The sequence below is a fragment of the Rhynchophorus ferrugineus genome, unplaced genomic scaffold (genome assembly GCF_030347505.1).
Source record: "Rhynchophorus ferrugineus isolate W39M unplaced genomic scaffold, kcgeb_rfMv2 rfM9, whole genome shotgun sequence".
In the NCBI taxonomy this organism is placed as follows: domain Eukaryota; kingdom Metazoa; phylum Arthropoda; class Insecta; order Coleoptera; family Curculionidae; genus Rhynchophorus; species Rhynchophorus ferrugineus.
This window is the reverse complement of record NW_027472588.1, coordinates 15,654,228-15,671,264: the sequence shown is the minus strand read 5'-3', so window position 1 is coordinate 15,671,264 and position 17,037 is coordinate 15,654,228. Positions and strand designations below refer to the sequence as shown.

The window sequence follows — 17,037 nt, the reverse complement described above, 5'->3', positions numbered from 1 at the left end:
ACTATATTACTATAAAATATGTCTGCAACCGTTGCCACTGTTATGTCTTTGTTTATACTTCTAAAACTAAGTTCACTAACAGTGATACTAATTTGCAACAGGCAAAGGCGCAACTTTTTTTGATGCATACGTAAAATGTAGTGATAAAATAAAATAAAATAAAACATTTTGTAAATTTCAAATATATTCTTCTTATTTTTAAAAACTTCTTAAGTATAATATAATTTCTAGAGGATTTGTGGATAATTGCTACCAATTTGGGTGACAATGTTAATTACTATTGGTTACATACAGGAAAGCCATTGATTTATACTAATTTTGATTCGAATCAACAGGATTACCCCAGAAATGAGAATTGCCTAGTTATGAAAAATAGAGCAAGTTTCGTTTTCCACGATTTTCCTTGCAACCGTATTATATATTATATTTGCAGATATTAATAAATGTAACAAATAGTAAATTTTAGGAATTCCCACTTTCATTCATGGTTTTTTAATTAATTGGTTTTAAAATTTCAAAGTTTAAATTTGTTCTATTAAAAATATAATTAGTTGTTCACAAATAGAAAATACATATTATCTCAGTTAAAGTAAAGTTCAGTTAAGTTCTTTGTTTATATAACCTTTTTTACATTTTTACCAGGGTTTTACGACGAAATAAATTAATTAAAAATACAATTTTGGCTGGGACTTGTTGAGAAATTTTAACAGTTCGAGCTCGAGTAAGATTTCCTTATTTCACACTTTTCGATTTTGCTTTGTTTGAGGATTGTGTTGGCCCGTTCCGTCGTGCCTTTGATTTAGGACATGCATGTTTTTCTTATTGCTTTTTCCTTTTCTTCTTCATCATTTTAGCATTATAATCTATGCGCTTTTTCTTATTTGTTTTTTAAAGTAAATTAAGTATTGTAGCACCAGTGTCTGTTTAATTTGAAAATGGCCACAGTACATACAGTACATCATAACAACAAAGATAACATTAATTGAATAAACGTTGAAATTGTTTGTTATCTGTTTATATTCTATTCTAACAAGTTTATATTCTCGTATTCAATCCATGGATCCTTCGGAAATTTGTATAACTTTAAAATACCGTTACCTAAATGTTCTGGGAATATCGGCTATTTTTGATAGCCTATTTTTCCGTTTATATATAATTGCAGGCGCGTTTTTTCACTTATATTCGAAGGTGATATACAATGTTAAAGACCGAAACAAATTTCATGTTATATATCTGCAAATAAGTATGTTGTATCCAATCAAAAGGTGACTTTTCACGAGGCTCCTTCAAGATGTCGCCAGTATGGATTAGATCTGGCAGAGATACTATCAGAAAATTATGAAAAAGAAATCGATCAAGTTTTATTGCCAATTTCATCAGACCATAAGTATGCTTATTTCATTTCATTTCATTATTTCATTTTAGATAATAGAAGACAAATATTTTTATATTGTGGATATAGGGGAAATTTAATATAACTATATATTAACACTGACAATCCTCCATAGTTTTTCTCATAACTCCCACATATAACTTTATTTTAAAATTGCATAATGTACCTATTAGGTGCTTGACATTTTCTAGTCAACATTTCAATTTAAAGACGCATTTCTGGAGAGAAATTATTAGAATATATATTAATCAAAATGTTTTCCATAATTTTCTAAATTTCCTTCTTATATTTTTGACAATATAACTGTACCGAAGAATTTGTCGTTCCAGTATTTTGGAACTTCTTTCCATCCCAGCCATATTGTTACAGAACAACAATGTGTCTTTCACAACATTTATAATATATGGCTGAACGTTATCGGGTCGAGAATGATTTTTCGTCTGTTATTTACTTGTTCAATTGATGTCGGTAGACATCTGCAGCAATATATATATTCAACTTTAACAGCTCGTATTTCATTACACTTTGATGATCCCACCGTATGACCGTATGTATAGCAGGACTTTATGGCCATGAATACTTCGTTTCGATGTAGGTATCGATAGCTAGAATAGTAGTTTATTCTATTTTGATCACTAGTCACAATAGGCCACAGTAAACTCCTTTTTATGCAATAACAAGCAAATAAATTCCGATGTAATTATTAAAATGTAATTATAAAGTATAACTCTTAGCCCACTCGGCTACACGCTGAGTCTATTTCTTTGTTTTGTATCACTGATTCATGGGTGCTTGATCTGGGCATTTTATGTTTTATTTGAATATATTTATTTGCAGCACCTATTACACGAAAATATTAATTCCAAAAATTCTTCCTCGATATAAGCTTTAACCGTGCCATATGTCAGGTCTCCAAATGCCACCGCTTTCATAAGAAAAAGTCTTCAAAATTTTCGCCAAGCCTACTAATATATAGATTCTCTATATAATACTCTATAGTCTCCTGAGCATTGGTTTCTCATTATTTAAATGAGAATTAACTGAGGTAAAACTCATTGAAATAAGCAGTGATTAAAAGAACTACTGAAGAGTTTGCCAGGATAATCCCACAAAACTTGGTCAAGCCGAAGTTGATCAACATTCAAAGGTAGATCCTCCTCATTGGATACATGAGCAATTTTTCTACTGTTTTCAGGCTAAAGGCAATACAAATCCCTTCAGAGTGTTACATCTAAAAAATAAAACCAAGATATATTTTAAAACACAATAAATAGTTATTTAATTGTGTTATGTTGGGTATTTTGTATTAAAAGATTTTCTGTAACAAAAAACTAATATTTATAGAATAGATTCTATATTACTAAAAATATTTGTTGACTGAATCCTTTAAGACAACAACAATAAATTGTAAATTATAACTACATAATAGATACTCTGTTTATTTCAAAGGAATCTGTGGAAATCATAAAAACAATAACTAATAGATCATAATTTATGAAACTTAGGTCGTAAAAACTAACTACTGATTTTTGCGCTGGCAAATGAAACGTAGCTGCTGTTCGCAAGGGACATCGTTCCAAAGAAAATTGCCCAGGGTAGTTTGAAATATCTGCAAACAGTTTTCCTTATTACCAACATTGTCTGGTAAAGCAACACCGAATTTGGCATAGAAGAGTGGTCGGCCGGTATTCAACCAATAGTAAGATATCTTGTTACCTAAATTGGTAGCGAATAGGTAAAATCCTTTCTCCCAACCCACTGTAAAAATAAAATAAATTTTATTAAAATATTAAATATTTTATTTTCTACTATATTTCAAGGTATCCTTTTTGCAAAAAAGTTGGGTTTGCAGTAAATATGCAATAATAGAACAAACGCATAGACCTGTTAAAAAATAATTATGGAGTTAGAAGCCAAAAGATATTGTTCAGCTACATTTTTAGACCTATTTCAGACCTTTGATAAAGTATGGTATATGGGATTGCAGATTAAATTAAAGATACTTCTCCCTCATCCGGATTGAGAACATTGAACTACTAAAATCTTACCTCACAGATCGTCAATTTAGCTTAAAACAAGGCGATGGACATGATAATCTAAATACATGCAATATATGCGAGAGTTCAGCAAGGTAGTGTACTGGGTCGAGTACTGTATCTTCTGTACAGAGCTGACCAACCTACAAAAAAAATAACCACTGTGGCAATATTCGCAGACGACACGGCAGTCTTAGCCTCTCACATACGCACATAATTCAAATACAAATATGGTTGAAAAGATGACGTATAAAAGCCAACGAAACAAAATCCAGTCATATAACTCTTATGCCCGTAGAAAAATATGTCCACTAGTCTATATCAATAATTGTCAAACTCCCACAAACACAGGATGCTAAATATATTGGTATGCACCTAGATTGACACCTAACTTGGAAGAAGCACATACTCGCCAAACGGAAACAACTTGGACTTAAACTCTACCAAATGTATTGGCTTGTCGTGCGCATATTCAAGTTGTCATTACATAAAAAGATATTATTGTATATATCGGTACTCAAACCTATTTGGTCATATGGAATCCAACTATAGGGAACGACTAGCAAGTCTAATATATCCATCATACAACGGTTCCAAAATAAAGTGTTGGGTGCCATTGTCAATGATCCGTACTATGTTTCAAATTAACTGCTACAACGCGATATCACTCTGGAACCAATAAGTGGATGTAACTTAACGTGTTTGTGTGAAATACGTCTAAAGAGTGTCAGTACATCCAGTACATCCCAATGTGCTCGCTAATCAGCTAAGTATGCGAAGTGAGAGTGGAGTGTATAGATGATAACGTCTAACATCATGCGATCTGATTATTGGATATCCATAGACGTTAGAATAAGACTAATTAATTAAAACAGTATTTTATACAGGAGATCACTTAATGAATAACCATAATATCACTATAACAAATACTAATTGCCATCTGGGTAGATTATGGGACTACTAAGAGTAATAAAAAAAATCTGTACAGAATATATTACCTAACTGAAGATTACTAATTCATGGGTGTCCGCATTAGAGAATATTCCAAAAGATATTCGGGTAAATAAATATATAATAATGGCCCATATAATATATAATAGATAATATATATATATAGCAACTTATTTAGTAAAATACAGAAAAATAGTTGTAGGAAATTAACTTCGACAAACATTACTTATGTTAACCCATTCGATTTGATCGTTTGCAGGATTACAATTTGAATTTGATTATAATTTGAAGCATTTTAGTGTTATTGCATCACAACTAAAAGGGAATTTAGGAAGAACATTTGATAAATATTTTAAACAATCACCTCAAATAAATGAAGCTATATTGGCGTCTTGCTACCATCCCATTTACGAAATGCTTTGGTTCTCAGAAAGTACTTCAAAAAATAGCAGCCAAATAATTCAAAGTGTTGCAAATCGTGCCTTAAAGCCAAATAAAAAAAATTAAATAACGTCTGGTAGTAACAGGAGGAGCAGTATTAGAGACGAAGATGGTGAATTGATTGTTTTTGTAGACAAGGAGAATGATCAACCACATACACCTAAAATAGAGTTAGAGTTAGTCAATTTCGCAAAACGATCGAAGCAAAATATTAATCATTCAATAAATCACAAGTTTCTGCTTATCCAGACCTCTAAGAATGTGTTCCTTTAACATAACTTTTTTCATGTCCCAACAAGAGACTGTTTAATGATACTTTTTTTTAACCAATAGGCTTACTGGACTAGTTGCTTTCTCTTTATATAATCTAACACCTAATTGACATATATATATATATATATATATATATATATATATATATATATGGTCCAGCTCTTGTACATCATTTATATAATATTGGATATGAAACAGTGGATACTTTGACACTGAAATTGTAATGAGCCCTGAAAAATCGTGGTCGAAGCCCGAATATTATGCAAAAATGGATTCAAAGCCAAGAAAGCTGATGAAGTATTTAGTGAGATTATAAGGTAATTAATTTATTAGAGTTCGTTTGCATGAAAAAATTTGTTGGTATAACAAATAAATGATTGTTGCAATAAACGATCCATATGTTTAAAAATTTACTTTAAATAATTAACTTTCAATTATGTTTTAAGAATCTTATATATGGTCCTTACCACTTCCCGTATGTACTAAAATGCGTTGAAAATTGCCTGTGCTATAGTTTCATTTGTTACCTCGATTATTTATTTTATTTTGATTATCAATATCAAATTCAATTTTTTTACATTGATCACCAATATATTTTCATTATAAAATACAATAAGATAACAAGGAAACATTTCTTTTCCAAATTAGACTACCTAGCAGGATATTACTTCGAAACTCTTAGCGAATTTGCATTGAATTTTAAATATTTTTGTGATTTTTGAAGTGTAAATATTAACAACTTACTTTGAATTTGGTCAACGATATATTGTTGACAATCAATGTAGACCAATGTTTAACAGCATAACCTAATTATTAAATACGCTATTCCTGATAATTCTCCATATAATATAATGCATGCCTGGTAAGAAAGAAAAATTCCCTATTATATATTGTGCCTGGAGATAAAAAGTAGACCGAATACGATAATATTAATTAAAAAAAATACGGTTTAATCCAGGAAAGCTCTTCACTTCTACCCCGAAGCGAAATATCCATAACCACAAAATCTCGTTGACCTCTATTCATATTGTGATATAAACTTAGACTTTTTAAAAAGAGCTCAACAACACCAAGTAATAGATACAAAGTTATCCTTTTGATTTGCAACCCTGAGTTAAATGTTTCAAAATATCACTATTGCAGCTCGAACGGGTGGTTTTACTGGACATAGCGAACTTATCACTTGATTAATATTTGTTCAAATTGATGCAGCCAAGTCGCGTCTAATATTGTTTTGGAACACTGAAAAAGTGTAAAAATAAATCGATGCTTGAATCGCTGCCACAACAATATCGTTTTTTGACATAGTAGTTGCAAGAGAAATGGGAAAATATTACATTATTATTACGATATTACAATATTACAATTTGAGTTTTCATTCCCTGATTTTTAAAATTTTAAGTGATAACCAAAGTACACCTGATCAAATATATATACATATATATCCCTAAGTTTTTAGTAGTAAAATCTCTAATACTAAAAGCCATGGTAAACTTAATTGCCAAGTGCCCAAATAGTTGCAATAAACAAATTATATTTAATTAATTTAAGGGAAACTTACATTCTTTGTCATGTTTTAATGCTTCTTCAACTTCAAGTTCTTCTTCCTCTGATGTAATTTCAACTGGATCTAATCCATACTGGCGGCATCTCAAATATGCCTCATGAAATGGTACTTTCTGGTTAGATATTAAATATTTTGACGATTTATTCTGGGTAGAAATCTGAACTCCTAATGAAAAAATGAATAGACAGACGATTGTAAGGTTCATTATGAATCCAAGTTGATAAATAATACAAAAATGTGTTTTAAATATTTTAATGTCAACGGTTTCGAGTATTTATATCAAATTCCTGTGGGATTATAGATAAGAATATGAAGGTCGCTCGAATAAGTACCGTTATTCATGATACTGCCTGTCGTGGGTGGATCCTAGTATTGGAACAAAGTATTTTTTTTCAAATGAATGATTCTTTAAGTGTGTTAATTGTCATGTTGATAAATTGTCAGTACTCTTGCAGCATATCATGTCTTGGATAATTCTTAACATTCTTTATCACTGATAAGTATGTGTTAAATGTAGTTATAAAGTTTATGCTTCATCTAAATGTTGCATTATTTGAATATAGTGAAGTACAAGTAATTACATTTTTTTTATTTCACCAATCAATTATATATTTGCTATTTAATCGATCACTGTGGAACTTTGTGTCCAAAATTCATATTTTTATTAACTTCAGTAGTCAATTATTGACAGCGAAGACTAATTTTCAATCAACTGAAAACAACATAAGAAATATTACGTTTCTGAACTTAACCACAATAAACTGAATATCTGAACACATAAATACTGTTTTCATTTAATCTTATTTCATTCAAGATATATGAACCAGGCGGTGTGTGAATTCTTTTGCGTTTTCTTGAGACACTTTCGTTCATACATAGATGTATAGAATAGATTAATAGCATTTTAATATTTTTTAACAGTTTGCTGTTTGATTACCATACTGTCTGATTTTTTTTGTATTGGCCTTACTAAAATTCGCAGAATTTCACCAAAGAACTTGATTCCAATATCACACCCCCAATGCCCTATAGGAGCAGTCAGTGTATATTTTGGCGCGAAAAAATAATTAAACATTTAGCTGTGGAGAAAGATATCTTAAAAATAAGCAAGTTTTACATTAATTTTATATTAACAACGAATATTAGTTTACGAAAATTTACATTTCAGGTTGCACTTAAGTTGATTATACACAAGTCGTATTATACACAAAAATAAAACTCTTTTTAAAAACTTATAATTATAATTAATATCTAAAGAGGAAAGAAAGGAAGAGATACTATTATAATATTCATAAATATATTCTATTTTGCTAATAATATTTTACAAATACTTTAGATCAAATATAACAAATTGTTATTGACTATAACTGTTTTATACCTTTTATAGTAAAATTCTCAATAGCATAATCATTTATAGACAACAACAGTAACAATTAAATTATATTTACAATATAGATACTCTATTTACATCAAAGGTATCTATGGGAATCCTAAAAGTAATAACTAATAGGTCATAATTTAGGAAACTTAAATGGTAAAAGCGACTTACTGAATTTTGTGCTGGCATATGAATCGTAGTTTATGTTCACAGGGAACATCATTCCAAACAAAATTCCCTAAAGTAGTTTGAAATATCTGCAAACAGTTTTCCTTATTACCGACATTGTTCGGTAAACCTGTGCCGAATTTGGAATAGAAGAGTGGTCGGCCAGTGTTCAACCAATAATAGGATATTTTATTACCTAAATTGGTAGCGAATATGTAAAATCCATTCTCCCAACCCACTGTAAACAAATATAACATATTTTAGAGCATAATTACCAATCAAGGTTTATCTGGATAGAACTGCTTGTTTAAAAGGGGCTAGGAATTACGATTTTTGGCGTTAATCTTACCAACTAACGAATAATTAACTTAGGGATTATCCCTGAAGACGTTCTGCTGAGATGTGCAATCACCAAAATTTGCCAATATTGCAATGGTTTGAGATTTCGACTCGAACCACCAGGATTGTGTGAAAGGAAAAATGAAATTACCACAAATGGCAACGCCACCTGTTTATGAATTCATTACATTCTGTGCACTCGAAATGAATTTTAGGATAATTTCGTAGAAATATAATTGAGAAAAGAGATCTAAATACAAGTTTTAAGGTAATTGTAAGGTGTTTTCAGGAAAATTTTTCACGTGAAATGCACATCATATCCATGCATTCCAATATGTGAACAGAACGAAGCTAAAGAATAATAAATAATTTCTGTTTTCTTCTTTAGTAATATTTAAATAATAAAGATTGCAATTAATGATGTATTATCTGTAAGCATAAACATCGTTTGCTTGCTCAATTAAATTTATCAAAAAGTTATTGCACATGTTAAATTGAAAATTCTTCTACAAGATCATTTTAATAAAACTGTTTTACATAAATTACATAAACCTGATAAGAAAAATTAACTCTTCCAATGTTGAGTCCATTTGTTTCCATTTCCAGAAAGGTTTCCATGTGTGGAAGTGAATATTAGTGGAAAAAGACACCAAGGGTGATGCTCGAAAAGGGCATACAAATGATTTGAAAGGTAAGGAAGAATATTCTTGAGTATTTGGTAGAAAGGAATTCTTCTTTAAAAAAAGTTTTCACTATTATATAAATGATTACTAATTTGTTGTTGTAATATGCTATAGGTAATGATCATATGGGCACCACACCTTCTTTGTATTACAGACAAGTTTATATATGATGGTAAAGGTCCAAAAGAAGAAAATGACTACGACACGAATTTACTAAAAATGCTTTTTCGAACCGTTTAAACATCACTGTTTAATTGCTTGGCAGTCAAAAAATAAGAGATTGCTGTAGCGTGTTGTACTTATTGATGAAAACTAAACTTACTACGGCAACCCCAAGCATAAAAAGTAAAAGTAAGTAGGTAGGTAAAAAAAAGTAGTTGGTTAGTCCTGGAGAACTGTCCACATCGGCAAAGAAACGTAATATACATAGCGATAAAATCGTGAAGTGCATAATATATTACGAGGCATTACAGGCATCAAATTCCTTTTTAAACAGAACAAATTGGCTGACTAAAAGCAAAAACGTAATGCAAATACTTTAATTACAGTTAATTTCTACTGCTTCAAATTGATATACTTGGCAAGGGTTACTTTCTAATTGGGCTTAGAACTTTGTTTCCTAAACAAAGGCTTACTATGTAAATTGCAGCTAAATATATTACCCCAAATCATATATCCCAGAAAATATTTAATAAAAACACCAACAGTAAAAACTATAGTAAACTTACTCATTTGTCACGAAAGTAAACAAGGTAATGTAATTAGAATTAGTTCATTGTTCAAGGTATATCATTAAACGACGTATTCAAATATTTCATATAATAAAAAAAATAATTTAAATTAATTTTAATACTTACATTCTTTGTCGTGTTTTATTGCTTCTTCAACTTCAAGTTGTTCTTCCTCTGATGTAATTTCAACTGGATCTAATCCATACTGGCGGCATCTCAAATATGCCTCATGAAATGGTACTTTCTGGTTAGATATTAAATATTTTGACGACTTATTCTGAGTAGAAATCTGAACTCCCAATGAAAGAATGAATAGGCAAGCGATTTTGGCGTTCATTGTGAATCTGGCTTGTTAAATAATATAAATATTTATTGGAAATATATGACTGTCAACTGTTTCAAGTATTTATATTAAATTGTATTATTGATAAAAAATCAAGGTCGCTCCAATAAATACCGTTTTTCATGATACTGCCTGTCGTGGGTGTATACTAATTGGGACTAAGTATTTTTTTCTATTCGAATGACCTTGTGAGGGCGGTGGATTATATGCTCTAACGATACAAAGTATAATCACAATTTGGTGTCAAGATAATCATCATTCATTTATTATCAACGTTTTTACAGCAGACAATATTTAGATAAGTGTCACCGTTCTTTTGCACTCAAAAGTATGTGGTCCATGTTCCACATGTGTGAAATATTGGCTGTTATAAATCCTTAAAATTATGAAATTTTAATTATTTAAATCGTTTAAATATAAGTTTACGTAAATTGTACTATTTTTTTCTGTTGTATAGTCTAGTGATCTAATGTGTTAGACCATTTAATTAAGTTTTGTAATATTTAAGATATGGGAAAAGATCAATGATTTGAGACAAAATATAATATGGAATAGTATCGAATGCTTGGTGATAACAGGTCAACCAAGAATGTGTTATCCCGTCGGCTCGTTGTCAAGTCTTTCGAATAATGGGGTTTCAAGTACAGAGGCTGGTGTACCAAACCTGTCAGAAGTTATACCTTATGACACCTATAACCATAAACATCAAGACGGTTTAAGGATTAGTTAGGATATCTTCCGGATCAATAGTGGAATTTTCGAGAATTTCGAAATCCGAAACGCACGTGTTTTAGCGGCGTAAGAGGTTTCTAGCTGGAAGTGGGTTTTTTCGACCTTTTCGGCCTTATCCACCACCAAGGACTCCAGAGAGGAGCTTCAGCAGTAAACACGGTGCATCGAAAACGAGGGGCAGTATTGGTAACAGCCTTGATAGAGAGAGTATTAACAGTATGGAAAAGAGCATTAATAAAATAATGAAGAAAAAATTTTACTGAAATTGAACCAGAAGACCAGAAACAGTAGAATGTCGAAAAACAAAAGTAGTATTGAGGATTAATCAAGAATCAAAACCAATCAATAGAATTCCCTATATGTCACTATTATCCCAAACCAAGCATACGATTTAGGGAGGGCATCATTTCCATCTAATTCATAATTATTTTCCCCATAAATCATAACATATTAATAAATTTATTTAAATGTAATATGTATATATATATATATATATATATATATATATATATATATATATATATATATAAAACAGGTGAATTGAAAAGTCCCCAGCCTGACACATAGATGGCTTTACTAGAACTCAATCCATATGCTTTTTAATTAGCCCTAAGCTTCAAAAGATGCGTGTATAAATATATATATATGTATAAATTAAAGCTTTTATGAAGCGAGGGAAGGGATATCAACCATCAAGGATTGGTATGCTAAGTTTAGACGTGGTGAAATAAACACGGAAGACGGTGAATGCAGTGGACGCTCAAAAGAGGGTGTTGCCGACGAAAACTTTAAAACGATCCAAAACATGATTTTGAATTACCGTAAATTGAAATTGAATGAAACAACAGACATTCTAAAAATATCAACTGAACGTGTATATTCACGAATACTTGGGTATGAGAAATCTGTACAAAGTGGATACCACGCGAGCTCACTTTTGACCAAAAACAACGACCAATTTATAATTCGGAACAGTGTTTCAAGATGATAAAGCGTAACAAGCCCAAGTTTTTGCGTCGATATATAACAATGGATGATACATGGATCTATCAATTCACTCAGAAGTCCAATCTGCAGTCATCCGAGCGGATTGCACACGATGAACCCGCTTCAAAGCGTGGGACAGTGAACAGTCGGCTGGCAAGGTTATATCGTCTGTATTTTGGAATGCGCATGGAATAATGTTCATTAACTACCTTGAAAAAAGGAGGGACCACCAACATCGGCTATTACATAGCATTATTATACCGTTTGAGGGACGAAATCGACAAAAAACGGCCGCATTTGAATAAAAAGGAAGTGGTGCTTCACCAAGACAATGCAGCATGTCACAAATCAGTGAAGACGATGAAAAAAATCCATGAATTGGGCTTCGAATTGCTTCCTTATCCACAGTATTCCACAATCTGACCCTCAGCGATTGAGAACAGCTATTAACTGTTCTCAGATCTCAAAAGAATGCTTGCTGGGGAGAAATTTTCGTCGAATGAAGAGATAATAGGCGAAAATAGGCCTATTTTGAAGCAAAGGATAAATCATATTGCAAAAATGGTATCGAAAAGTTCGGGTCGCTATAATCAGTGTATCACCCTTGAAGGGAATTATGTGGTACCAAAAAAAATATGTTTTACTATGGTAGGCTGGGGACTTTCTAATTGACCTGCTATATTATTAAATTAAGTATTAATTTACTCAAAGAAGAGAGAAAATAAATTGTATTTAATTTAAAACCTTGTTTTCTCTCCACGTCTCAACATCTATTATATATAATATTATCACATTTTATTAATATAACTTACAAAAAACACCAAGTTTTCTTGTACATAAATCATCTAAATTATGTTATGATGATACTAAGAAAAAAAGTTTTAACGAATTTTGTTCTAGAAAAAAATAGATACTTATAGCTAGTTACGATTAATACGTTTCGGTAATAAAATAAGCATATTGGCCAAAACGTAATAAAACATTAAATTGCTGAAATCCCTTATGAATAAGTGCCACGTGCAATATTATTAATTAATAGGTCCTAATTATAATATTTATAACATATGATAATTTATAATAAGTTTTTTATTTATGTATTATTGGTGTATGTAAATAAAACGAATTGTGATGAAACATTATCTTTTTCTTTCCTATACGAAATATCATTAAATTGCCAAAGTTTGAAAACTTGATAATGTAACTATTAATTAAATGAATCGTAAGCCCATAGAAGAAACATTAACCTTTCCCATAATATATTTATCACTCGATGAGGCACATTGCTATTATCACAATATTTTTCCCGCTGTTTTTACTTCCTCTGATTTAATTCGCTAACATATATATGTATGTGCCATGCTATTATGTTAAGTTTGTGTTGTATTTAGTTACTAATATCATGAACGTACAAGGTGTAGTTCTCATGATAATAGTGTTTATGTTTCTTGGTGCCAGTGGCTGTAAGTCTTCAAAAAAGTTCATAGCATCGAAACATAAAGCAGGATTTCATGATGCATTTATAACATGTCATCAATATGGGTTCAAACCAGCCGAAATACTAACAGAAGAAGAACATAAGACCGTTGAGAATTTATTAAAGAATGAGAAAGGAAGTAAGTTGTTGATTTATATTATATTGGACCCATACATTTATTTCAAACGATTTAAAGCAGATGTTATAACTATGTACTAAATCGCATCTGGCACATTTGTAACCAACTTCATGTAAAAGCTTCACTTCACTTCACTTTACTTTTCAGTACGTGTTATTTTATCAAAGTGTCCACAAAAAATGTTTTCATTGCGTTGAGGATATTTAAGCATTTGTACCGATTAAAACGCATTTGGGCGATTTTTACATTTTTACTTCAATTTGAGAAAAAACGGTTGACGGTCATCGAATATTATGTGAAACTCATTGCAACCATGCTCCATTAATTTCAACATGTAAATACTGATTTCGCCGTTTTAAAAATCGTGATTTTGATACAGAAGTTACAGAGCTTTCTGGAGAGGAAAAAAAATTGCATGCTTGGATTTAAAGGCATTACTCGATGATAATCCATATGAGCCATATGCACATGTGTTAAAATTAACATAAGAAACTATTTCCAATCGCTTAAAGAACTTGGGAATGATACAAAAGCTTGGATATTTTGTGCCCTATGAACTGAAGCCAAGAGACATTAAAAGGTGTTTGGTCATAGGTGAAATTGTGCTGTAACAACAACAAAGTTTTTTGAATCCCAACATTACTGATGACGAAAAATGAATCCATGCAGACCGAAGCGAAAAAATTATAGCTACAATCTGATTATTCATCAAAATCAACAATAAAGCCGAATATTCATAAATCCAAGCCAATAGATCCAAGTATTGTCTGGGATCAGCTTGGATTGGATCAGATCTACTATCAGCTTTTAAAATCTAATAGAACCATCAATGGGAATCGCTACAATTGATGCTTTTGAGCGACTACTGCGCGACGTAAAAACAACCGAAATACGAGTAAAGGCACAACAATATTAATCTTCAGCATGAAAACATTCGAACAATGTTGCAAAACCGACAAAGATACACTAGAAAACTTTAAAATGAGAAGTACTACCCTTCCAAACCTTGCTCCTTCCCATTACTGCTTGTCCTGACTTCCACGTTTTATAAAAGTACCCAAAATGGGTCGATCCTCCAAAGACACGTCGTTCTTTTGAGGTGAAATCAATGAGGTGGTCAAGGCGATACAACGATGGTACTCCTACTGTTGCGGTAATCCCGAGTTTGAATACTGCTGGGGCGTGGATGTTGTGATTGTAATTGTAAATATCTCTATAGGCAACAGTGAAAAATTCGACAAGGAATAACCATCCCAGTCACGCCAGTAAACAGGCAGAGTAAGATTTATAAGATTATCTGAGTCTCTAAGTTGGTCACTGGGCCAGTCGATAGGCGTAGTACTGAGTACAGTGGTTTGGAGCCCATGTTAAACAGTAGCTCCAGTCCAAAAGAAACCCTCCTTGCCTTGCTTGATTAGCAAAAGAAGCGTTTGAAATTTATACATTTTAGTTTTCAGTTAGGCACGCCATCTATAAGAACCTAAAGATCCTGCAACTTCTCTAAATCGACTGTTGGCAATACATTCTTGTCCTAATTTCTCGAAACTCAATTAATTATGATTCTATATTTGCTCTAGCTGAGTGTCGCTGATAATTACAATAGCGCTGGACATTATGTCTACTTTTAAATGTTTTACACGTAACTGAATTCAGTTGAGGAAAATCATTATGGAATTGGAAATTTACTATTTTTAACAAAACTGTATTCTAGCATATTCAACTTTTATATATTCTTATTCTATTATACTCTACTATTATATTAATTCTATTATATTTATTATTCTATTATATTAATCTATGTATTGATACCTGATCAAACTACCAAAATTTTTCAAAAAACATGTTCGTATTGTGACAAGTCATGACAACGGATTAAGTTTATCCTGACTTGTTATCATGAAACACTGGAAGCAATTTGTTTCCATTTTTAAATTTTACTTTAATCTAATTTGATTAAAAGTCTATAAATATATATAAGCAACTGCGTTGTTGATTAACAATATATCAAAAAGGTTAAAATGTATCAGTCTATTTAAATATTTAGTAAATTGAAAAGGAACAAATATAGTTTTTGTTAACAGTTGGAACAGGATATGGATTCTGGACATCTGCAACCAACCTGGACTCTAAGCAAACATATTACTGGCTAAATTCTGGGAGGAAATTATTCTACACTAACTTTTCATCGGGCCAACCAGATAATTATAAAAACAATGAAAATTGTTTACACATATTTCAAATAAGTTTGGGACATTTTGCATGGAACGATATGCCCTGTAATTCACATCAACGATTTCTTTGTCAATATAATGAAGAGTAAGTGTAACAATTTATTTTATATACAACAAATACCTAATGATGAACTTATTTTAGACCATGCTCCACGTATGAGGAAAACAAAGTATCTGTTTTATAGATAAATCAACAACGGAAAAGTATACCTAGGCAACCATATTAATATATTATATATTATTCATATTAATATACATTACAATTTATTTTAAATACACCTAGTTTTATTTATTAATTGCTAAATGAGCTGGAGACCTTTGCGTCACCTACATTTTTTTGCAATTTTGTCACAATAATAATAGTCGTTTCGTCGATTGTTGGTGAATTAAGTACTCACAGAAACTGGCCAAATATTATACTGCTTTAATTTCCTTCGATATCATCGCCTACCACCGTATAAGTTTATTACCGATAATCTTAAATGTTTTTGAGAAAATATTTAATATAATGGAAAAAAACAGGTATAACGAAAAAAAAATATCATTCCGGAACACCAATTAGGGTTTCACAAAAAGCAAGGAACCAAAGAACAAGTGCGTAGACTTGTTAACAAAATAAATATGGACTTAAAAGGGATTGCAGGTTATATTAAAACTTCTTCCTTCATTCGGATTATGAGATACTAAAATCTTGCTTCAGTGATCGTCATTTTACGGTAAAATATATAATATATATAAACATAATATTTAATTATGTTTAAGCTGTAAACGATATTGTTAACACATTTATATGTATCTAAGCTACTAGTGAATATTTAAACAAAAAACGACATGAATTATTTAACAAATGTTTCAAATACGTATCGCTTTATGTGTGATATTTGTTATTGTAATATATCCCACAGTTTAACAGTTTAATCTCCCCAAACTTCATTTACTATATATATGGATTAAAAATAGCACTAAAATATAACAAGATACTAATACAATGAATCTAAAGCGTATAATTTTCATAATAATGATTGTTATATGTGTAAGTGTCCATAGCTACAAATCATCAAAAAAAATGTATGGTGTCTAGACACAAAACAGGATTTCATGATGCTTTTATAACATGTCATCAATATGGGTTCGAACCTGCCGAAATAATAACTAAAGAAGAATACAAAAT

The 17,037-nt window shown here is 31.0% G+C and overlaps 3 protein-coding genes across 4 annotated transcripts; 1 reads left to right on the top strand and 2 right to left on the bottom strand.

Moving 5' to 3' along the window:
* Window positions 1-2,730: 2,730 nt before the first annotated feature.
* LOC143202160 (perlucin) lies at window positions 2,731-6,904 on the bottom strand. The gene is made up of 2 exons (XM_076413456.1): window positions 6,656-6,904; window positions 2,731-3,151 (listed from the first exon to the last, which is right to left on the bottom strand). The coding sequence occupies exons 1-2, from the start codon at window positions 6,864-6,866 to the stop codon at window positions 2,913-2,915; spliced, it is 450 nt and encodes a 149-aa protein (XP_076269571.1). The 5' UTR covers window positions 6,867-6,904; the 3' UTR covers window positions 2,731-2,912.
* A 1,043-nt stretch (window positions 6,905-7,947) lies between these two features.
* On the bottom strand, window positions 7,948-10,352 carry LOC143202148 (salivary C-type lectin 2). 2 transcript variants are annotated; one of them, XM_076413443.1, is made up of 3 exons: window positions 10,087-10,352; window positions 8,211-8,445; window positions 7,948-8,164 (listed from the first exon to the last, which is right to left on the bottom strand). In XM_076413443.1, exons 1-3 carry the CDS (start codon window positions 10,295-10,297, stop codon window positions 8,152-8,154), a joined length of 459 nt encoding a protein of 152 aa, XP_076269558.1. In that variant the 5' UTR covers window positions 10,298-10,352; the 3' UTR covers window positions 7,948-8,151. The 2 variants fall into 2 exon arrangements, with proteins under 2 accessions (XP_076269558.1, XP_076269557.1); XM_076413442.1 differs by having other exon boundaries at window positions 7,948-8,151.
* A 3,021-nt stretch (window positions 10,353-13,373) lies between these two features.
* LOC143202144 (salivary C-type lectin 2) lies at window positions 13,374-16,140 on the top strand. The gene is made up of 3 exons (XM_076413434.1): window positions 13,374-13,635; window positions 15,717-15,951; window positions 16,009-16,140. The coding sequence occupies exons 1-3, from the start codon at window positions 13,422-13,424 to the stop codon at window positions 16,049-16,051; spliced, it is 492 nt and encodes a 163-aa protein (XP_076269549.1). The 5' UTR covers window positions 13,374-13,421; the 3' UTR covers window positions 16,052-16,140.
* Window positions 16,141-17,037: the final 897 nt, after the last annotated feature.

What these genes read in the sequence shown, in the direction of transcription:
- LOC143202160 (XM_076413456.1), bottom strand. Translation starts at nt 6,866, where the DNA reads ATGAACCTTACAATCGTCTGTCTATTCATTTTTTCATTAGGAGTTCAG. An exon ending in ATTAAAACATGACAAAGAAT is followed by an intron (nt 3,152 to 6,655) that starts GTAAGTTTCCCT and finishes TTATTTTTACAG; the next exon opens with TGGGTTGGGAGAAAGGATTT.
- LOC143202148 (XM_076413442.1), bottom strand. Translation starts at nt 10,297, where the DNA reads ATGAACGCCAAAATCGCTTGCCTATTCATTCTTTCATTGGGAGTTCAG. An exon ending in AATAAAACACGACAAAGAAT is followed by an intron (nt 8,446 to 10,086) that starts GTAAGTATTAAA and finishes ATTTGTTTACAG; the next exon opens with TGGGTTGGGAGAATGGATTT. An exon ending in ATATGCCAGCACAAAATTCA is followed by an intron (nt 8,152 to 8,210) that starts GTAAGTCGCTTT and finishes TATTACTTTTAG; the next exon opens with GATTCCCATAGATACCTTTG.
- LOC143202144 (XM_076413434.1), top strand. Translation starts at nt 13,422, where the DNA reads ATGAACGTACAAGGTGTAGTTCTCATGATAATAGTGTTTATGTTTCTT. An exon ending in ATTAAAGAATGAGAAAGGAA is followed by an intron (nt 13,636 to 15,716) that starts GTAAGTTGTTGA and finishes TTTTGTTAACAG; the next exon opens with TTGGAACAGGATATGGATTC. An exon ending in CTTTGTCAATATAATGAAGA is followed by an intron (nt 15,952 to 16,008) that starts GTAAGTGTAACA and finishes AACTTATTTTAG; the next exon opens with ACCATGCTCCACGTATGAGG.